The 22,667-nt window shown below is 37.0% G+C and overlaps 2 protein-coding genes across 3 annotated transcripts; one reads left to right on the forward strand and one right to left on the reverse strand.

The window, feature by feature from the left end:
• Nucleotides 1–398: 398 nt before the first annotated feature.
• LOC132167527 (protein WHAT'S THIS FACTOR 9, mitochondrial) lies at nucleotides 399–2,515 on the reverse strand. The gene has a single exon (XM_059578531.1). It carries the CDS (start codon nucleotides 1,783–1,785, stop codon nucleotides 499–501), a length of 1,287 nt encoding a protein of 428 aa, XP_059434514.1. The 5' UTR covers nucleotides 1,786–2,515; the 3' UTR covers nucleotides 399–498.
• Nucleotides 2,516–3,651: 1,136 nt separating this feature from the next.
• On the forward strand, nucleotides 3,652–21,114 carry LOC132167526 (uncharacterized protein At3g49140). 2 transcript variants are annotated; one of them, XM_059578530.1, is made up of 12 exons: nucleotides 3,652–3,854; nucleotides 4,569–4,662; nucleotides 5,823–6,048; nucleotides 6,311–6,413; nucleotides 6,515–6,579; nucleotides 7,252–7,356; nucleotides 7,464–7,562; nucleotides 14,522–14,675; nucleotides 16,648–16,757; nucleotides 17,005–17,154; nucleotides 18,006–18,101; nucleotides 19,974–21,114. In XM_059578530.1, the coding sequence occupies exons 1-12, from the start codon at nucleotides 3,821–3,823 to the stop codon at nucleotides 20,085–20,087; spliced, it is 1,350 nt and encodes a 449-aa protein (XP_059434513.1). In that variant the 5' UTR covers nucleotides 3,652–3,820; the 3' UTR covers nucleotides 20,088–21,114. The 2 variants fall into 2 exon arrangements, 1 of the variants encoding a protein (XP_059434513.1); XR_009438688.1 differs by lacking the exon at nucleotides 19,974–21,114 and having other exon boundaries at nucleotides 16,648–16,789; nucleotides 18,006–18,095.
• The last annotated feature ends 1,553 nt before the right edge of the window (nucleotides 21,115–22,667 follow it).

A 22,667-nucleotide genomic window follows, 5' to 3' on the forward strand; every position in this document is an offset into this window, starting at 1 on the left:
TTTAGATTTTTTTTTTTGTCAGAACGACAATGCTCGAAAAAAAATGCTATTGTAACAGTCTTAACTAACTTTTAGATCAGTCATTGTTAAAACAAAAATTAGGTTAAAACAATTATATTAGCGTTATTGAATAATTGTGAGATAAAAAAGTGTTTGTTCGATATAAAAGGTTTTTATTATTTTTTCAATGTTTGGTCCAAATAGAAAAATATTGGTCAATCAGGGAGGAACCTAGCTGCCGTCCCTATCCAACACCACCTCCGCCACCCCCCACCCCAAGAGGAATCCGACCGTCCATCCCCTAGGCTATGAAACAATGGTTCTTTCAAGTTATAGACGATTTCCTCATCAAACAATCAATCCAAGGGAAGAAGCAGATGATATGCATATAGCTCGCATATTTTGTATTAACAGTCTGAAACAATAACTAGACAAATATTTGCTCACCCAAGGTGGAACTTCACATGATCTCAATATAATTATTGGCACTGTCAAAACTCAACAACGGTCGTGTATAGAGTCATCTGAATCATATTCAGAAAATGGATTACAGTCTGATTCCTCATCAGAACTACGCTGATTATCAGTCACTTCATCACCATAAACATCATTTGATTGATCTTGTTCTAGACCAGGGCCTGCACTTTTCCTGTATAGCCCCCTGCTCCTATCCAACAGCCCTTTTCTCAACATGCTTGCCAATCTTTCCCTGATTTCTACAAGGGGGTGTCTCTGCAGGAGTTGCTGATGGTCATAGGCTTCCCTAAGAACGACTGTCTGAGTGTCATTCTTCTTGGAGATGTAAAAAATGGTGGGATGGCGCTCAAACACTTTAGTGAACTTCTGGGGCAGGGCCAGTGGCGTGCGGAGGTTGCTCACATTCTTGCGCTCAGTTCTCTTTTGTATGGTTAGGTGAAGAAGCTCGTGAAAGACTCCAACAATCCTTTTCTCGGAGACATCCGTGCGGGGGTCCAAATGTAAGGCATCAGAATACGGGGAAGTGTAAGGGAGCTTTTGCCACTCTCTCAACCATTCCATGCATTTTCTTTTCAACCCAAAACCCCTCGTAAATCCGATCGGAAAGGCTAAGCAACCATTTTTCACGTCTTCTTCGGTCTGTTGTAAAGCAGCATTCTTTTGCAATTGGGAAACGGCAAGGTCATCATCCCAGGACACGAGCTTCAACCCATCACGCTTGTCAGGGAGGTGGACGGAAGAGAAAAACTCCGGCCGCTGCGGAATCAAGGAAAGATGGTAATCATACGGCAAACCCAGGTCCCATTTCAGCTGGTCAAGAGTTTGTAAAGGAAGGGTCCTGGCTCTGGTGAGCATGAGCAGTTTTCGCAGCCTATTGACAAGATCCATCTGATTCTGCTCAACCACATTGAGTTCTTCTTGGTGGAGTTCCAATGCTTCAGTACTCAAGCTGAAACAGGGAACACGCGTGCCTCCGCTGTCAAAAACATGAGACTCGTGAAAAACAGTAGGGTATCTCCTAACAAAGGTGGAGAGCTTAAGATCATGGGGGAGACCAAGTTGTCCACGATGGCGAGAGAGGTGGTATATGGGAACACATTGCTGAGAAGCAGAAGAGATAATGGAAACAAGAATCCAAGCTGCTCTGAGATCCCTCTCACCAGTTACAGCAGCATCCAGAGCCCTGTCTTTCACCCATTTCAACTTTACATTCACCAAACCACACTTTTGCTGGTAATTAAACCCTCGCTGACATCCATAGAAAAAACCCGACCCTCCGACCCTACCGAAAAACAACCACTGGACCATTCTCTTCTAGTGATAACATGTGAATAACGAGATGATTGTTAAAGAATGCACTGGGGATTTTGAATATTACAAAAAACCAATAAACAAGAAGTTTGATTTGGTTAAATCATTATTGCAAACACATGAAGCGCTCAAAATGGGACCTGGGATTTATCTGTGTCCGGTCGAAATCAATCAAAGCTCATTCAGAGAATTGCCAGATGGCTGTGACTTTGGAGCTTGGATTTCTCAGCAATGACAACACCAAAATCAGATTTTGGAGGAACAGAAGGAAGCCACAGTACAACAAAGGCAACGAAATGTCGGCAATGTTTGAGGAGTTGAGAGAGTTACCGAAGTCGCCTCCACAATAGGTCTTCACTTGTGCAGCAACCCGGGCTGTTGGGAATATTCAATTCTGTCTTTAGTCTGTGGAGGGGGTGGTGCTTCGTAGATGATGGCTGATGGGTGGCGTAATGGATTATGGTGTTTCTTGGAGCAGATTACATGGGTGGTGGAAATTTGAGTTTAGTTTTGATGGGTTTGGTAGTGCTCGTATCATGGGTCTATGGTTAGGGACGAGGGTCGAGGCAATAGATGAGGCTAGTGAATGATGGGTTCATGGAGATTGGAGCTGGGGTTTTGTGAAGGTGGTGGCTGCGGCAGCGGTGGTGAATGATGTGGGGGTCCTGGTTGAGTTTCGGTGTTTTTAGCTTGATGGCGTTTAACAACCAAGGTGGTGGCCATTAGCATTCGGGATGAACGGCGGAGGCTTTTAGCATCATCGGTCAAAAAATTTTATTTTTATGCTTTTGTCATGAATGTATTTTTAATAATTTTTAAATTTTTTTAACCTTAAAAGTTCTTTTAATTTTTTTATCAAATAAATATATTTTTTTCAAATAAAACTTTTTAAGTCCATCAAACACGCACAAAAAATGCCCGTAGTGATTCATTATGATTTTTCTGTATTTTTATCTAAAACGAGATTTCAGATTTTGAAAAAAGATGCTACCGTGCAATATGATGCTCATATTTGGCCCATAGTTAATAATGGAGATTTCAATCCTCCCTTTCATACAATTGTTCATATCATATCATATCATGTTACTAAAAATAGACCAAATGTAGACATTGAATTGCATTCAACCATTTCTCTTTTGAAAATATGAGTTGGAATTTGATTTTTGTCTTTATGCGAAATTCAGATTATAAAACCCGAAAAAAATTGAAAAGCAGTTCCCAAGTCGACAAAAGTCCATTTTGGAACAGGTTACGTGGATTATATATATATATATATATATATAAAACAAAACAAAAAAAACTGGAAGATGCTATGTGGATAACTGGATATCCGATATATAATGGTGCAGCCCATACTCGGGCAAGATTGGCTACAAGGAATGTTATAGATACAACCTGGATGTACTCTACTCCTCCAGGTTGTATCTGTGATATTGCACCTGTCTCTTTGTAACTGATTTTTATCGTGAAAAAAAATAAAAATAAAAAACTGGATGTCAGATATTGTCCATCTCACGCGTAGTACTTCACTCACATGTCCATTTTTATTTTTCCAAGATCATGGTATACAAAGAAAAATTACATTAAAAATAATACGAGATATTTAACAATTAAAATAGCCAAAAAAAAAAAAAGTAGATTAACAGTATTTTAAATTGATAAGAAATTTAAATTTAAACTAATCTAAATATTTTAGACAAAGAAAAGGAGAAAAAAAAAAAAAACAGAAAAAAGAAAAGGAAAGAAACAAAATTGATGTCACTTGTCAGGCTCTCCTGTGGGTTTGTAACGACACTTTCTGCGCTCTACAATCTCACATTTGAGGTCCCTTTTTATGTCCATTTACAATTGGGCACAGCAAGACACCAAAGAAGAAGCCCACCTTCTTCTCTTATCTGACACGCATAGAGAGAGAGAGAGAGAGACCCTGATGAGCGAAGTTGACTGCATGCTATTGCTGCGCACCAACAACGACAGCACTCATCCTATAGTCTCCCTTTGATCTTTGTTTGTCCCTTTGTGTGTCTCTCTCATGGCGATCGCAGCGGCTTCTTCATTCCCCCTCGGTAATCACGGTCACATGTGGCATGCCCTTTACTATGTTCTTTTGTGTGTCTTATTATACTGCTGCTATGCTTGGACATGATATTGATAATAGCTGAACTGCGAATTTATGGAATACCCAGTTCGATTTGCATGATTTAGAAGAAACCCGTTTTGCTTTTCTGCAATATTTCAATGCCTAATGCCGAGAAAGAGCGTATTTTGAATGGTTAATTAGCTTTCTGATAGCTGTTGACAAAATCCCAACGTGCAAATGTTTGACTGCAAGGGCTATTTGTTGTTGTTTTTCTTTGGTTGCTGAGAAAAGATGGGAAAGGAATATGCATTGAAATTGTGGATTGTTTTTGGTCTATCATTTTGGACGCTTGGAACCCCAAATCCTCACCTCACCTGAGCCTACTTAAACTATGTTGCTTAGTTGATTGGTGAGTTCGTGTCATGGAAGCCAAAACAAGACAAACTTATAAGATTTAACTTCACATTTTCTTTTTTATTTCCCTCAAATTTCTCTGTAGACAGTTATTTTAACGCAAATCGATATTTTCTTGTTCCCTTTTTTACCTTATGTCACCTGCCTTCATGTTTAGCATTCTTTATTTTTCAGGTTTTTTTATTTTATTTATTTTTTATAATTTTTTTTCTTGTTTACATAATACTCTTTTTCTTCTTCTTTTTGTTTGACTATGGTGTTTCTCATTGTCATTTATGTCATACAGAAGGGGTTTGTTGCTCAACATCATATGGGATAACAAACAGCTGCGTGGTACCTTCTTTTGATGGTCGAAGAGTTCCTGATCCTGCTGGCATAAGGTGTATTTTAGTTGATAATTGAATAATTAATAGAACTAACCTAGTCGTTACGATCTTCTTATATATGATACCAGTTGGAGCATTCCTTGCAGATTAGATTATGGTTCTAATAGTAATAGCATTATCACTTTGTTTGGTTGCTTAGAAAATGTTTCATATAAGGTGCATACTTTCAAAAAAGTATTGTTTGGTATTTAGAATCTAGGACTAAGGAGGATTATTTATTACCTCTTATCAGGGAGGAAAGCCTTTTCATCTTGTTTCATGCACATTAAATTCTAAGAAGAAGACAATAAATTAAGATTCCAAAGTTTCTTCGCCTTTCCTCTTTTTCTAGCAACCAAATATTTGTAAAATATCCAATGTCACAAGAGATACGCCACCTACTGCTATCTTAATTTGAAAGTAGACAATATAAATTTGAAGTTTCGAAATTGAACTGAAAGGAATTATGATTAACATGAACGCATGGATGCATGATCTAAACTTGGCATAAAATTCTTCACTTTCTCCATGAGTTTTGTGCTTCCCCTTTCTTCATCTAATTTTTTCTTGGTCTATGTACGATTTTATGTTATAAGTGTTTTTTTATTGTTAATTTATTTTTCTTAAGAGTGATGCAAATCTTCCTTGGATAAAAGGACTAATTGAATGCTTGCCATTTGATATAAAAAGCCAAGGATAGTTTTAGATTTTCATCTTGTTTGATGCATATTCATTCCAAGAGAAAAGAAAAGAATTTAAAAGGTTTCATTTCTTCTCTTCTGTTTTCCAGCAACCAAACATGGCATAAAGCATACACTAGTAATACCTATCGTAACGTCACCTTGACATCAGTGTATCTGAATTTTTGAACATGAAATGATGAAATTATGATGTACACAATGTCTGACTATAACTCAGCATAAATTTTCATTGCTCATGCCTTTCTTTTGCAGTCATGAATTTCTTTTATGTTTCGGTGACATCTTTTCTCTTTCCATTCTTTTCATCTAATATTTGTGTATGTAAATAATTTACAAAAATGTGGAATCTGTTGGGTGGATACATCTCAATTGCTGTTTACGAACTTTTTGTACTGCCTTTAGTTCTGAATTTTTCAAATTTAATCTATCCTTGCTCTTTTTACCAAAAACTTCTTTTTGTACATCATGTTTTAGATGCAAGAATCCATTTTTTGGATCAACACCTTCCCATTGGCTGTCGGCGGGACATGGTCTTTGCCTTTCAAAAGTTTCAGTTGCTGCAGACTACCCAGATTCTGTGTCTGATTCTTCTAGTTACATGAGTAACCAAGCTTATCATCCTCTTGAAGAAGTGAAAGTTTCCAGAAGAATCCGGGACACCAAACTTACTTTTGCTGAAATAGCAAGGACCACAGTCGAGGTGTGTGCCTATAAGCACTAAAGGACATGATCTTTGCCTTTCTCATTTTTTTTTTTTTCGTTGTTATTGGTGACCACATTTTTGGCTGTCTGAGGGACATGATCTTTGCCTTTCATTTTTTTAAAAAAGTTTTATGACTAGAAAAGTAAGTTGGCCAGCCATGTAAATGATGAATCCTAATATTTCTACCTGTGGACAAATTTAGGTAGTATCAGTGCAATTGGTGTTCTGATGCATGGTTAAAATTTTCCTTTTGTCTTAGGCTAACAGCTGTGCTTTGCTGGTATTTCCTGGGACGGTACATTGTGAACCACATGAACAAATTTCATGGGCCGAATTTCAATATGTTATCGATGACTATGGAGGTCTGTTTTAGTTTTTTATTTTTTAGACTGATTTGAGTATTCATATTATTATGTTAATTTGATTATTGATTCAAACTGATTGATTTCCTTTATTTATTTAGATATATTTTTTGAACTTTGTGATGATGCCAACATCTTAGAAGACCGTGGAGCAAGTAACCCTGTGGTGAGAATTTTCTTGCCTTTTTCTTTTTGGATACATATTTTCTCTTTTTGAAATGAAAATTTTTTTAGCTTGAAAGCCCTCTTAGTTGGAGAACAACACTTTTTTTTTTAATAAGTAATCGAAGTACATAGGGATGTATACAAGAGAAACACCTAACTAAAAAAAGATAAAGGATAAAAAAGTCATGGAAACTAGAAATATGGAAATAATCATAGGCAGCCATCCAATGGAAAAGGGAGTTAAAGAAGAAGGCCTTAACTTCGCCTTGTCATTTCTCTGTCTTCGAAGTTTTGATCATTTGTTTCTCTGTGTACTTGAGTTGCGCCTTTTTCACTTCTAATGATATTTCATTTATTTATAAATAAAAAATGCATGCATGCAAGTATGTACATATCTTAATAGATATTTATGTCACAATCTGAAATTATGATACATTGGGTGGTGGGTATTGACATGTCCATGGTTTAACTCTGCAATAGCAAGGCCAGGGTTCCATGTACAAAAGGGAAATGGATGGTAAACTCATAAGCTGACATCCATAGTAGATTTAACATCACATGGTAGATCTGACATCATTATGGTGGTCCTGGCTATCAATCTTTTTTCTGTAATCTCTTATGTAGGACAAGTTGCATGGTTGATTTTAATATGATTACAATTATGATTTATCAGAATGTGCTGATCGGAATGGACATCCCAATATATGAGAACAGAAGGAAAGCTGGTGAATACAACATTTCTAGCGATGAAACCCTTTTTGGAGATGATTATTTTGAGGTTAGCAATCACTTATGCTTGGTTTCTGTAATATATTTGATAAACTTCTTTATGTGTTTGTGATTCTTTGGAGTTACTATATCGTTTGCCACTTTTGGTTTCAATAGGTTTTGGATTCTGAACTGTCTGATATTTCAGTGGGCTGGGAAATGCCAGATTCTTCTACCTTGCTTCACCCTATTTATTTTGCTAAATGCTTGACAAAGGTAAACACTGCTTGGGTTGATAACTATTAAGTTGAAATTATCTTTATGTCCGTCTCTTACTGAATGACTACACCTTGCTCGTACATATATTTTGGGCTTTTGTTCTTCCTTTTCACCCTAATAGGGTGTTTCTCTTGTATACTTTCTGTATACTAGGGTTGCGCCCCTTTGCACTTTCTAATATATATATATAAAGTAATCTTGATCTCTTGGCCAAGAAAAAGAAAAGAAAAGAAAAGTAATGCTCAGTCTCAATAGTGAGCAGTTGCATCCACTAGCATAACTCATTTTGTTTAGGACTTGTTATTTACTAAATAAATAGTTCTTAAGTTACAGAAGTTTAAATGTAGTTGCATAGATCTATCAGAATTCATTTAATTTTGCTTGCAAGTAGTGACCTTCATACATAATGATGCTCCGAATAGGAAGCAACAGAATTAACAATGAGATCTCATGACATTTTTCTGATACTATTCTGTACTATGATGTGGTTAAATGATTTTTTTTTAATATCCAATAACAATATATGTAGATGTAGTTTTTTCTTTCATTCAGAAGTATTTCTGACCAACATAATCAAATGAAAAGACAAATGGTGATGATGTTATTGTAAATTAAATTTATTAATGAGCTTATAAGGTACAAATTACAGCTTATAGAACTCCTAAGTCCTCCATTAGTGCAATAGGTTTGTTGACATGCGTTGGCAGATGAGAAAGATTATGTGGCGTATATATATGGTGGATGTAACAGAAAGGTTACTGCCAAACTGAATATAAGAGAGAAAATGGAAGAGAAAGAGAGAAAATGGAAGAGAAAGAGAGAAAAGGAACTACTTCTTCTTATTGAATAAGCTTGGCCAATTCGAGATGGCAAATCTCCTCACAATGCTTTTACAATTCTCCAAAAAAGATAATCCCCTTCTTGCACTTAACCAGCCTTATATAAGCTTAGCAGTCAAGGCAATTAGGCTTACAATTGTTTACAACTAACTGTAACAACTTTTGCAACTAACTACCAACAACTACTATAACAGCTTCTATTATACACCTGCTGCAATGCCTCCTAACAGAATTAACTGTCATGCTCCTGCTGCCTTTCCCTTCAGCTCTTATGCAACAGCTTCTCATTTCTTCACGTGACATAGCCTTCCTCTCTAAAGCACCTTGCCCACAAGGTGCGGATAAGCATGCTGTAAAGCAAACAAGTCCTCCCAAGAAGCATCATCAACAGTTTGGCCAACCCACTGAACCAGAATTTCAGTAATTGCACGACGACCTTGCTGCTTACTCCTTCTAGCCAAAATTTTCAAGGGTTCTGGCTGAGGGACCCCATGCACATCCACTGGAGGTAGTTTAGGAATAAGAAAATTCTTGTTACCCAACTTCAACTTCAACTGAGATACATGAAAAACTGGATGAATCCGAGCTGCCACTGGAAGATCTAACTCATAGGCTACCTTCCCCACCCTGCGAATGATCTGAAATGGACCATAAAACCTAGGGGATAACTTCAAAGATCTTCTAGTAACCACAGATTGTTGTCTATAGGGCTGCAGCCTTAGATAAACCATCTGCCCTACCTCAAATTCTCTCTCTGATCTCCTCAAATCAGCATACCTTTTCATCCTCTGTTGAGCTTGCTGCAGATTACTCCTTAACAAAGACAGAATTTGCTCTCTGGATCGAAGAACTTCATCTACAGCATCCAACTTTGTAGTCCCCGGAATGTAGGTGAGTAACCGTGGAGAGGGAATGCCATAAACAGCTTCAAAAGGTGTCATCTTAGTAGAAGCATGCCAAGTAGTATTATACCAATACTCTGCCCATGGCAACCAAGACAACCATTGCTTAGGCCTCTCTTGCACAAAACACCTCAAATAAGTCTCCACACACTTATTAACAATCTCAGTTTGGCCATCAGTTTGAGGATGATAACTAGTACTAAACTTCAAAGTAGTGCCCTGCAGCTTGAATAATTCTCTCCAAAAGACACTAGTGAAAATAGGGTCTCGATCTGAAACAATGGAAGTAGGCATTCCATGTAATCTGATGACCTCTTGAACAAACACTTGAGCTACTTTAATAGCTGTATAGGGATGAGAAAGAGCAATAAAATGACCATACTTAGACAATCTGTCTACTACCACCAAGATCATTGATTTCCCTTGAGAAATTGGTAGTCCTTCCACAAAATCCATAGACACATCAGTCCACACTTTGCTAGGAATGGGAAGAGGCTGCAACAAGCCAGCTGGAGACATATTCTCATACTTAGATTGCTGACAAACTTCACACTCTCTAATAAACTTCTTGAGATCAGTAGTCATCCCCTTCCAATAAAAATCCCTCTTGGCTCTTTGCAATGTTTTTTCAAACCCTGAATGGCCTGCAATCGGATCACTATGCACAAAATGCAAAACTTGTGCTCTTATGGCCTGAGAACTCCCAATGTATAACCTCTTCTTATAAAACAACAACTTATCCCTAAGGAAAAATTTGTTTGGATCTAACTCTCCTGTCTTCCATTGTTCCATTAAAGCCTTTAGTTGCACATCAGTTTCATACTCAGCCCTTAAATCATTTATCCAACTAATAGTAGGTATGGATAGAAGAGACAAGGTCAACTCAGGTTCCCAATCCTCCCTTCTTGATAGAGCATCCGCTACTCTATTATCCACTCCCTTTTTGTACTCCACGATAAAGTCATAGCCAATCAATTTAGTGATCCATTTCTGCTGAAATGGGGTACCCACCTTCTGCTCTAATAGGAATTTCAGACTTTGATGGTCTGTTTTGACAATAAATGGCCTCCCAACCAAATAAGGTCTCCATTTTTGAATAGCTGTTACTAGGGCAAACAACTCCTTCTCATAAGTGGACATATGAACAGCTTTCCCTTTGAGGGCTTTACTCAAGAATGCTATTGGCCTACCAGCTTGCATTAACACTGCTCCAATTCCAATACCACTAGCATCGCACTCAATCACAAATGGCTGGGAAAAGTTAGGAAGAGCTAGGACTGGAGCTGCTGTCATGGCAGCCTTGAGACTGTTAAATGCACCCACAGCTGCTTCATCCCAAGCAAAAGCATTTTTCTTTAACATAGCTGTCAATGGGGCTGCAATAGATCCATACCCTTGAATAAATTTTCTGTAGTAACCCGTGAGTCCCAAAAACCCTCTCAAAGACTTAAGAGTTTTAGGAAAAGGCCACTCAACCATAGCTTGAATCTTTTCATGATCAGCCTTAACACCAGAAGCAGAAATCACATGTCCAAGATACTCCACCTCCTTACAACCAAACTTACACTTAGACATTTTGGCATATAACTGATTCTTCCTCAATAAATCCAAAGTGATCCTTAAATGCTGCTTATGAGTATCCAAATCTTTGCTGAAAACCAGAATATCATCAAAAAAAACTAAGATGAACTTTCTAAGAAAAGGTTTAAAAACCTGATTCATAAGGCTTTGAAAGGTAGATGGAGCATTAGTAAGGCCGAATGGCATCACTAAAAATTCATAATGGCCCTCATGAGTGCGGAAGGCAGTCTTATGAATATCCCTCTCTACCACCCTAATCTGATGGTAACCAGATCTTAAATCAAGTTTAGAAAACCATTGAGCTCCCCACAACTCATCTAACAGCTCATCCACAACTGGTATAGGAAACTTGTCCTTGATAGTTACTTGATTCAAGGCTCTATAATCCATGCACATCCTCCAGCTGCCATCTGCCTTCCTTACAAGTAAAACTGGAGAAGAGAATGGGCTCTGACTGCATCTAATTACTCCAGACTGCAGCAACTCCTTCACAATCTTTTCTATCTCCTCCTTTTGGTAAAAAGGGTACCTGTATGGTCTCACTGAAACAGGCTGTGCACCCTCCTGCAAATGTATAGCATGATCATGAGATCTTTTAGGAGGCAACTCCTTAGGATCAGCAAAAACATCTGCAAATTCTGCCAATAACTGAGCCATAGGACCAACTTCTTTGTTTTGCTTCCTTCCATCTTCATCCCCTTGCATCTGGGTACTATCATCACCAAGAAGCTGCAACAAGACACCCTTGTTCTCACTTCTACTTAGTTTAAAGGATTCATCATCTTCTACACACAGATTCAGATTAGCAACCAGCCCTTCCAGCAAACAAGTTCTTTCCTCATACACAAACTGCATAGTGAGATTAAGAAAATCCCACAATATAGGCCCTAAAGTCCTCAACCATTGAATGCCAAGTACCATATCACAACCAGCCAAAGGTAAAATATAAAGGTCAACAACAAAAGTATAACCTTGCAACCTCACCTTTGTGTTATTACATTTACCAGGGCTTACAAGCTCATCACCATTAGCTACTTTAACTTTGATAGATTCATTATTCACAGGCTGAATTCCCACTCCCTTAATCCTTTCCTGATCTAAGAAGTTATGTGTACTTCCAGAATCAATCAAAATTATTATCTTGTGATTGTTTATCATACCTACAATCCTCATAGTCTTAGGAGTAGGATTTCCAATAATGGCATGCAAAGAGATTTCAGGAAATTCTTCTAAAAAAAATTCACCTGGATCTGGTTCTTCTTCAACCTCTTTCAAACTGTTCACCTTCTCTTCGATCTCCTCAATCAAGAACAGTCTTGGTGAAGCACAAACATGGCCACGGCTCCACTTAGCATCACAGTTATAACACAATCCTTTCTTCCTTCTATCCATCATCTCAGCATTAGAAATTTTTTGAACTGGTAACATTGCTTTACCAGAAACAGGAAGAGTAGCTTTATTCTGGTTATTACCATTTGCAGCATTCTCAAGACTCTTCTGTTGACCAAAAAGAGTAGTTTTTCCTCCCACAAACCCAGTACTCTTACTTTCTCCCCCAAAACTTCTTGCAGCATTATTATAAGGGAGTTGACTCCATTGTGGTTTAGTGCTTTTTCTGAAATTGCACACATAATCCTCCTGAATTTTTGCTAAAGAATAAGCATCAACTAGAGCCTTAGGTTTAAACATCTTAACTGCCAATCTAATTTCATCTTTTAACCCCCCCATAAAGCAACTCAATTTATGTGCTTCAGGTAAATCAGCTACTCTATTAGCTAATACTTCAAATTGTTGCTTATATTCCTGCAAAGATCCTTCTTGTTTCAACTTTGACAATGTTTCCATAGGGTCATCATAAGACCCCATACCAAATCTAGTCTGTAATGCTCTAGCAAAATCATCCCAAGTAGCAAAAGAATTTGATTTATGCAATTCTTGAAACCAAATTAAGGTTGTACCTTCCATATGAAAAGAAGAAATCTTCAACCTTTGACAATCTGGTGTAGAGTAGTGATCAAAGAACTGCTCAGCCTTGTAACACCAATTCAATGGATCCTCCCCATCAAATTTAGGAAACTCCAACCGAATGGACTTAGTGTGAAATCCATCTCCTGCCTGAAACCCTGCACCATTTGTTGCATGAATCCTTCCTTTTGAGGTTGAACCAAAATTGGCCTCCATAGTGTCAAAAGAGGAACTTTTATCTCTTTGCTCTGGTGCCCTCTGCGATTCCTGAATGCCTCTCATCACTTGTGCCAACTGTTCACTCAAGAAAGCAAACTGGTCATCTTGCTTTTTCTCAAAACGATCTTGTCTTGCACTTATGAAAGCAAACTGATCATCTTGCTTCTTCTCAAATCTATCCTGCCTTGCATTCCTCTCTAAAAAATCATCCTGCAACTGCTTAAAGTCCTTCCTGAACTGCACCAAATCAGAATCTTGCCCCATAGATCTAGTTTTCATGAAAAGAAAACAAATGGCTTTGATACCACTTGTAACAGAAAGGTTACTGCCAAACTGAATATAAGAGAGAAAATGGAAGAGAAAGAGAGAAAAGGAACTACTTCTTCTTATTGAATAAGCTTGGCCAATTCGAGATGGCAAATCTCCTCACAATGCTTTTACAATTCTCCAAAAAAGATAATCCCCTTCTTGCACTTAACCAGCCTTATATAAGCTTAGCAGTCAAGGCAATTAGGCTTACAATTGTTTACAACTAACTGTAACAACTTTTGCAACTAACTACCAACAACTACTATAACAGCTTCTATTATACACCTGCTGCAATGCCTCCTAACAGAATTAACTGTCATGCTCCTGCTGCCTTTCCCTTCAGCTCTTATGCAACAGCTTCTCATTTCTTCACGTGACAGTGGAAGTTAGGGTAGCACATAGGGAATGCAACTATTCAATTTTTTTTTTTTTTTTTTAATTTTTTTTTTCCCCCCATTCAATCGAAAGGCATGGGAGTTACCCTTTAATAAGAACTTGTCATAGGGCATGCAAATTGATTTTGTAGAATTAAGACCTTAGTTAATGTGAATAAAAATGGGATGATTTCATTCTACCTTTAACTTATCCCATTCTTTTTATGCAGTATATTCTCAATGCCTAAATGAGCTAAATTTTAAATGTTACTAAAACATGGTAATGTCATCTGACATTATGTGAAAATGGAGTGGAATGGCTTGTTTGATAATATTTAGATGCCCATTTAGGTTTTGGCCGCTATCGCATATAAATTAGGGAAGTCATGTATGATAACAAGTTTGAACTCTGAATCATTGCCAAATTTTTCTCAAAGTTACTTGAATACTGTCATCCCCTTTCATTTGGCAACTCTTGTGAGCAATGACAAGTATATGATTGATCTTTTTATTTTATTTTTGATAAGTATGATTGATCTTCTTTTGGGTGATGTTTTATATAAGTTCAAAAGATATAAGGATCATATGACACATTTACTTATGTAACCCTTTTGGAGTCAATCCTTATCCTTTACTTTCTTCAAAATTAAAAATTGATGAAACTTTAAGTGAGTTATTCTGATAGGTGGATCATTTGTTTTCCCTTTCTTTTCTGTCCTTTTTTATTCCTTCGTACGATAATGATTTTTGTGTATATTTTCTCGTAGGCTGCTAATATGGAACACAGTAAAATGATGGATTATCCATCAAACGGTGTTTCTATTATGGGCTGCCTCAGACCTGCTTTTGCCGATGAAGAATCATATATAAGAACGCTGTTTCACTGTGTTGATAGTGATGGATATAACTCAGAGTGGAAAGGTATCTTGTGTTTCTTCCCTTTGCCAATAAATTAGAGTTACCATGGAGAATAGCAGGATATAAGAGATTACAGTAGATGCCGGGATGTTTAACTTGTTAAACTGACAAAATAGACCTACTACCTGGATTTTTCATCTATCAAGTTACTGAGACTGATGGGATCATTACATTGGGTGAATCCTTGAGATGGATAAACATTAAGATTTGGTGATTATAAATTTACCGATCAAAAAGATTTGGTGATTATAAATATTAAGCCACACAATAAGTTTGGGATTTCTTTGCTCATTCAGAATCTATAAGTAAAACGACATCTTGTGTGTGCGTGTGTGATCATTTGGGTGGATCCCTAAGAAGGATAAACATTAAAATTTGTTAATTACAAATCTAAAACCAGCAAAAGTTCTCCATTTCTATGTTTATTGGAATCAATAAGTGCACTATATCTTGCTTTGTAATTTGTGTGTATGCATGCATGCATGTGTGTTTGTTCTCCAATATGGAGTTATGGTTTCTTTTTTTTTTTTAGAAATAGAGACAAATTTTATCTTTTAGATATGATCATATGAAGTTCATGTCCCTGGTCCCTCTTAGGTGTATTTGAAGTGTTTCACTTTTTTCTCTCTTTTTCCTTTTTTTTTTTGTTTGTTTGTTTGTTTGTTTGTTTGTTTGTTGAACTTCTACATCTTTTAAAAATTTAGATGTTCGCTCTTCATTTTAGAGACTTCTCCTGTATACTGCCAATGTACTGTGGTTGTTCCTATTTCAATAAAAGTTTGTCATTCATTAAAGGAAGCAAAAAAAAGGTGTTCTTGCACTGCCCTGTCAATACCCTCCAATAGAAGTTCTAAAAGCTTTTTTTCGGCTATATTGGGGTTGACAAGTCTAGGTCTTTTGATCCATCTGAATTTTGACATTCTGAATTGGATAAGCTGTTTCCCAATTCATTTCTTATTAACATCCTCCTCCTATTTTTGTAATTGATTTTGGGGAGAAACTTCAATTATAAGTGAAGATTTTGCTTTGACTTGTGTGCTCCTCCTAGCTAGGTATATCTCCCGTATACTCCCTTTGTATTTAGGTTGCTCCTTTTGCACTTTCAATGATATTTTGATTACTTATACACACACGCCCGTGCACACACACACACATATATATAAAGAAAAGTGAAGATTTAGTTACATGGTGTGACACACTGTCTTGCAATTCAGCCCCCTATTTATTTTTGCTGTATTAGGAAGAATGAGGCCTTATTCTGTTTGGGGTTGAAGGACAAAGAAAGAGAACAAGGGGTTTTATGATTGGAGAAAGGAAAGTGGCACGGTTACTCAGTTAGGTGGGGGTGGAGGTACCTCTAGAATCAACCAACTAACAAATCCTAGGCCCAGGTGACTCCCAGCCTCCCTTTCACCTTGATGAAATAGGATGAAGTAAATCAATAAGCTTTTTGATTGATTTAGGGTGTCTCAAAGCAAAATTTAGTTAGTCTGCTGTTGGAATCTAATAAAAAAGCAAAGAGAGGGCAAAAACAAAAAACTTTAGTTTAATTACATTTTATGCACCTATGGTTTGGGTCGAGTTTTGTTGCCAATCTATGGTTTAAAAATTGCACTTTACCCATCTGAGGTTATATCTTTATATTTTTTACCCCAAATTGTTAAAATTCGTGTGTAACATGTGCTTTGAAATATGGTAAAAACACGATAGTTACCTCATTATAGTTTGAATACATTAAACTCATGAACCAATAGTAAATACAATTAGACCTCAGATGGGTAAAGTGCAACTTTTAAAACTACATATTGGCGCTTTGAACTCAACACACATCACATGTCAGTAAAGTGTAATTTCTCTAAAAACTTTAATAGGTGAATACTGCGATGGTTCTATTTTTCTCTTGGTTGCAATTGAGAGTTACTGGTGTACATGCCTATTGCATTTTTTAGTTGACTTGTCTTTGTTTTATGTTTAGATGGAGAAATCTTGAGCTTGAATTCCGAAAGTGATCAAGGCAACATTGGGTCAACTCTGTACAGGTTGGAGGTTATGAGAATAGAGCTATTCTCTGTGTATGGTGTCCAGGCATGTGTATTACACTTTACGTTGTCATATTTGTAAGTTTGACTATTATTGTCCCGACATACCTGAAAAAAAGGGTTTCCATAACAATGAATATGAAGACAATTGTAAACACTGGTTTAAATAAAGATGGCAAAAAAAAAAAAAAAATGCAGCATTTTTTATTATCCATGCAGGTAGTTTAGAAAGAGGGGCATCCATCAGACCTTTTTTTATTAAAATATTTCTTTTTTCCTTCGGATATTTGCAGTCTGAAATTAACTTGCAAGATTTTCAAGATGCTGAGCCTGATGTTCTTGCACATTCTACCCCAGCAATTGTAGAGCGGTTTGGTGAGAAGGGTATTAGTTGCAATGTTGCTCTCAAGGCTCTCTGCAAAAAGAAGGGCCTTGATGTTGAGGTAATAATGATTCACAACTCTATTGCTTCATGATATTATATTCTTAGTTCCGGCTTTCAAATCTACTAAACATGAAGTTCTATGTGGCTAATTTATTTGGTATATTTGTAGCACACCTTTTCCTATTGAAAATTTGTCTTGGACACTTTTTTACACCGATATTTCACTTAAGTTTGGACACTTACAGAACAGCCAATTGCTGATCTAAAAATGTGCAGAACCAAAAGTGTGTTGTTATTTGCTTCATTAGAGCAGCGTGCCATCAAGTCATTAGTTCTAGCATCACTTGTTGGTCTTGTTGCTATGATTTTTCAGTAGGGGTATGTTACGAAATAAATTAGGTTCCAAGGAAACCTAGACCTTTTAAACATAAGGTTTGTGATTAATTCTTTTCATATTTTTATTCATAGCATAACCCCTTTAAATAGATGATTCATTACATATTACATAAGTGAGTTAGGGTTGAGTCAGCAGCTCTTATTGAAATATAAACTAGAGCTGAGTCATTATGAGACTCTTATTGAAATAATATCATAACCCTAATGCAGTTAGGGTAGCCGCCTTATGCTAAAATAATATAAACGTAATACATTAACCAAATACGGCTAGCCTAATATGAAAAGGCCCGTAATAGGGTAGCACTTATGTGGAGGCTCTTTGGTTTCAATCTGAAAGCTATGGACTTGGCAAAATCATTGGTTCACCATATATGAACACAATTTTAGTTTGAATAGTATGTTTACGTGCATGTACTTATAGTTTCTAAATATTATATATGTTACCACAATTGACATTTCTTAATCAATTTGAGGTAAATTGTGCATTACTGATTAGTTACTCTGCTTGTATAGGGAGCTCATTTGATTGGGGTCGACAGTTTGGGCATGGATGTTAGAGTTTTCTCTGGGGCGGAAGTACAAACACATCGTTTTCCTTTCAAAGTCCGGGTAAGCTATTTAAATTGCACCTTGGGAGTGCGCTCTCTTTCAAGCTATGTTAGTTATGAATCTACTGCTGTGGAATTCCATCAGAATAATAAGATTGTGACCTTTGAATAGTTTCTACAAATGTTAGAAAAGGAAAATTAATTTTTGGGGTTTACCTTATAGAAAATATGAATTTTAAGGGCATTTCTAAACTTTTGGTGGCTTTCTTCACTTGGACGGCATCTTTAGGGAAAGTTTTCACTTTGGATAATCTTCGCAAGAATCACATTATAGTGATGGATTGGTGTTGTACGTGTAAAAAGAGTGGGAAAACACCTAATCACCTCATTCAATGTGATATTACGAGAGAGTTGTGGAATTTGGTTTTTCATATGTTTGGAGTTGAGTGGGTTATGCCCAGACGAGTGGTGGAGCTCTTGGCCTTTTGGAAAGGAAGATTTTTCGCTTCTTTTTTTTTTAAATAATTCAATCTCATAAAAAGGTGTAAAATGGCGCAACCCAAGTACATGGGATGCATACAACAAAAACACAAATCAAGAAGCGAAAGAAAAACACAAATCAAGAAATTCTAAGAAATTAGAAAAACGAGAACAATTATAGACAGCCATCTAGACATAAAGAATTTTGAACACAATAGTTTTTAACTCTATCACTGGCCTCTCACAATCTTTGAAGTTTTGAGCATTGCGTTCTCTCCAAACGCACCACATTAAGCATAGAGGAATCAACTTCCACGCTTCTAAATTGACATCTCCAACAAGTCAACAACACCAACAACACTACTACTACTACCCGTTAGGGCATGACCCACTCAATCCTAAGAAGGTGGAAAACAAAAACCCTGGCTACTTCACAGCAGAGCAAAAGATGGTCAACTATTTCCCCACTCTTATATATACAACACTAACCCACCATAATGACATGCCTCTTTCTCAAGTTATCCACAGTTAAGATCTTCCATAAAGCTATTGTCCGTACAAAAAACATAACTCTCGAAGGAGCCTTACTTCTCCAAATGCACTTCCAAGGAAAGGGACAGCCAATGGGGTAAATAAGCGTATTGTGAAAGGACCGGACCTCAAACATCTCCTTTTGGAGGGGTCCAACTAATTTTATCCTCACCGACCAGTCTCAACCGGGAAGAATACAAAAGATTAAAAATGAGGTAATCAGCTCTACCTCCCAATCATGCACTGATCTAATGAAGGTGACGTTCCACCGTAAGGTGTCGTTAGACAGCTGCAAGTGATCTGCCACCAAAGCCTCCTTAAATCAAGAATACTATACAACTTCAGGAAGGCTGCCTTCAAGCTCTGATCTTTGCACCATAGACCACACCAAAAGCTTATCTTCGACCCATCACCCACATCAAATTTGGCAAATCTACAGAATTTCCCCATTCCCTCCTGATATTTTTCCACACCCTGACCTCAAAAGACTCATTAGAACATCACCCTCCCAACTTACTGCCACATTGAATATTCACAAGTGATCTCCATTAAGCCTCCATCTCCGTAGAATATAATCTATTGTTTAATGTAGTGGATTTTGAGAGAAAGGGATGCCCGAAGTTTCAAGGATTGCGAAAAGACGAATTTGGAGCTACTACTTTATTTTCTTAAATCACAATGAGTGGTTCTCTGTTAACGCCCTCCTCAATATTTTTAGTTTAGAAGATTTTTGTGCTCTCTGTCATCATCCTTGATCTTGCTGGGTGTTTTTCTCTTCGCACTGAAGTATCTACAGAGCATGTCTGATGATATCAGTTCCTTGATATTACTCTCCCAAACTCATTGAAAGATGGATGATGTCTAGATTCTCGCACACTTGTACATTTTATTGAAAATTTTGGTGTTCATGTTTTATTTGCAGGCAACGTCTGAAGTTGCAGCTGAAAAGCAGATTCAGCAACTCATGTTCCCACGGTCTCGCCGCAAAAAATTAAGATCTCATGGGGTTGCGGTTCGGGATGTGGATTCATTTTAACTCTTTGGTTGGTACTATCATGAGGATCAGTTTGAGGATAATTTCAGGCTCAACTTATTTAGAAGGGGCATATCTCTCTCCTTTCTACCCGTTGCATGTGCCCTGAAGACTTACAAGTTCTTTTTGTTTCTTGTACTAATGCTTTTGTATATTAATTAGCTGACGTACAGAAGAACAGTTAAGTTCCCTCTGCCCCCGGGCCCCAACAGAAAAAAGAATTCCTTCCATCAATTCAACGAGTCACTGTACAAGATTTTTTTTTTAATTTTTTAATTTTTTTTTTTTTTTTGACAGTCCCAGTATAAGCTGAAAGCTGATGGCACTGTCCCAATAAAGTTTTTGAATTTTTCATATTAACTCTAGGAGGTTGTGATAAAGTCCTAGGGATTCAGTGGCTTGGGTATTTTGGCCCTATCTTATGGGACTTTTTAAAGTTGACTATGAAGTTTGTTTACATGGGAAAACAGTAATTTTGAAGGGTTTAAACCGTACTGGCAGTATATTAATTAATGAAAGGGAAGTGCATAAATTCAATAGAATGGGAAAAAAAAGGGGGAGTATTTTTTGACAATTCCTTGGTCAGGGGGACTATTCCTCTTTTAAAGAGGATAAACAGACAGTGAGCTGCTGAAGGGGTTTGAAGGGGTGTTTGCAGAAGCTAAAGGACTTCCCTCTGGAAGAAGACATGATCATCAGATTAATTTGAAAGTGGGATCACAACCAGTAAGAGTGAGACCTTACAGGTATCCATATTATCAAAAACAAAGAAAAGAAAAGATTGTCTGGGAGTTGTTAGAATATGTGGTAACTAGGCCAAGTCAATTCCCATTTTCTTCTCCCGTGTTTGCTTGTTAGGAAAGCAGATGGCACGCGGAGGATTTGCATTGATTATAGGGTTCTAAATTAGGTGACAATAAGAGAGGAATACATCCTTAAAACGGCCTTTCGTATGCACAAAGGACCGTTATGAATATCTTGTTATGCCTTTTGGCTTAACCAATGCACCATCTACTAGTGATGTTTTTTTTTTGTTTGCCTTGATAAGGTTTGTGATTGTATTCTTTGATGATATATAGTCATAACCTAAAGAGCATCTAAAGTTTGAAAACAATTTTGGAGTCATTAGAACACCATCAAATGTATGCAAAGAAATCAAAGTGTAAATTTGGTTGTCCTGAAATTGAATATTTAGGACACATAATCTTTTTGAGGATGTTAAAGCTGATCCATCTAAATTGATTCAATGCTCAAATGGCTTTTTCCTAAGAACCATAAGTCACTAAGGGGGTTTTTTAGGATTAATTGGCTACTATAGAAAATTTATCAGGGTATGGGGAGATTGCAGCCCCATTGGTTTTAGCAGTGAAACAGTGGAGGCCCAATTTACGAGGGAACCCTTTTCTAGTTAGGTCACCATAACAACTTAAAATTTCTTGTGGAGCATAAATTGGGCACTCCTGCTCAACAAAAATGAGTGTTGAAGTTATTGGGTTATGATTTCTTAATTGAGTACAAGAAGGTGTAACATGGAAACTAGAGAACAAGAATTTGAGTTTCAGAAATAGGGTACTTTTCGAAAGGAGCAGAATATTTGTGGGAGCACATGCTGGGCTGAAAGGAAAAATTCTACAGTATGTGCATTGTAGCCCATTAGCTGGCCAATTAGGGTGTCATAAAACCCTGAAGAGGGCTAGGGCAGATTTTATTTGGCCTAAGATGAAAAAGGAAATAAGACAATAGATAAGGGATTGTGAAATTTGTTCAAATGAACAAAGCAGAGAACCTTAATCCCGCTGAGCTATTACAACCCTTGCCAATTCCTACTAGGGTTTGGTCTGATATTTCCATGATTTTTCAGTGTGATTATAGTCATTGTGGACAATTTTATTGCAGTAAAGAATCCTTACACAGGTTCAAAAATTGCAGCTTTATTCATGACCAATGTTTATAAATTGCATAGGATGCCCAAGACCATTGTCTCTGATAGGGATCCTACCCCTAAAGTGATGGACAAACACAAGTAGTGAAAAAAAAAAAAAAAAAAAAAGAAGAAGAAGAAAGTAATGCTACGTATCATCTTTTTATAATGTAACTTGTAAAATTACTATTGGATTTGAAATGAATTTTGATCTTTTGATCCAATGGTGATTTTAAAAGTCACATATACTTTGGAAGAATAAAAAGACAGTATATATCTTTAGTCTAGAGAACGGGAGAAAAACCTAAACAATGGGTTGATTGGTTACCTTTGGCCGATGATCCACTACACTCACACCCCATGAAGCACAACCTTGTAGCTGCACATGAAAGAATGAAACACCAGTATGACAAACACCATTCCAGGTCCAAAGTTTACATTGTTCTTTGGCCTAGATTATTACAATTGGTTAACAGCCCAACAACCCGGTCTAGTTTTCGGACAGAAATCATAGCTAATTCATACAGACCAATCGAATAAAGTGACGTCGTGCTTTTCACTTGTTAAGGAATACATGTAACTTTATTAGATGGGTTTGTATGAATTAGCTAATTACCTATATTCTACACTTGAAGAAGCAATAACATTTTATACTAAAGGGA

This window comes from Corylus avellana, chromosome ca1 (genome assembly GCF_901000735.1).
Source record: "Corylus avellana chromosome ca1, CavTom2PMs-1.0".
Lineage (NCBI taxonomy): Eukaryota > Viridiplantae > Streptophyta > Magnoliopsida > Fagales > Betulaceae > Corylus > Corylus avellana.

Excerpts from the sequence above, each read along its gene's own strand:
- LOC132167527 (XM_059578531.1), bottom strand. The coding sequence starts at position 1,785 with ATGGTCCAGTGGTTGTTTTTCGGTAGGGTCGGAGGGTCGGGTTTTTTC.
- LOC132167526 (XM_059578530.1), top strand. The coding sequence starts at position 3,821 with ATGGCGATCGCAGCGGCTTCTTCATTCCCCCTCG. Across the intron at positions 16,758-17,004 it reads TCTCTGTGTATGGTGTCCAG|TCTGAAATTAACTTGCAAGA; the intron begins GCATGTGTATTA and ends GGATATTTGCAG. Across the intron at positions 18,102-19,973 it reads GTTTTCCTTTCAAAGTCCGG|GCAACGTCTGAAGTTGCAGC; the intron begins GTAAGCTATTTA and ends TTTTATTTGCAG.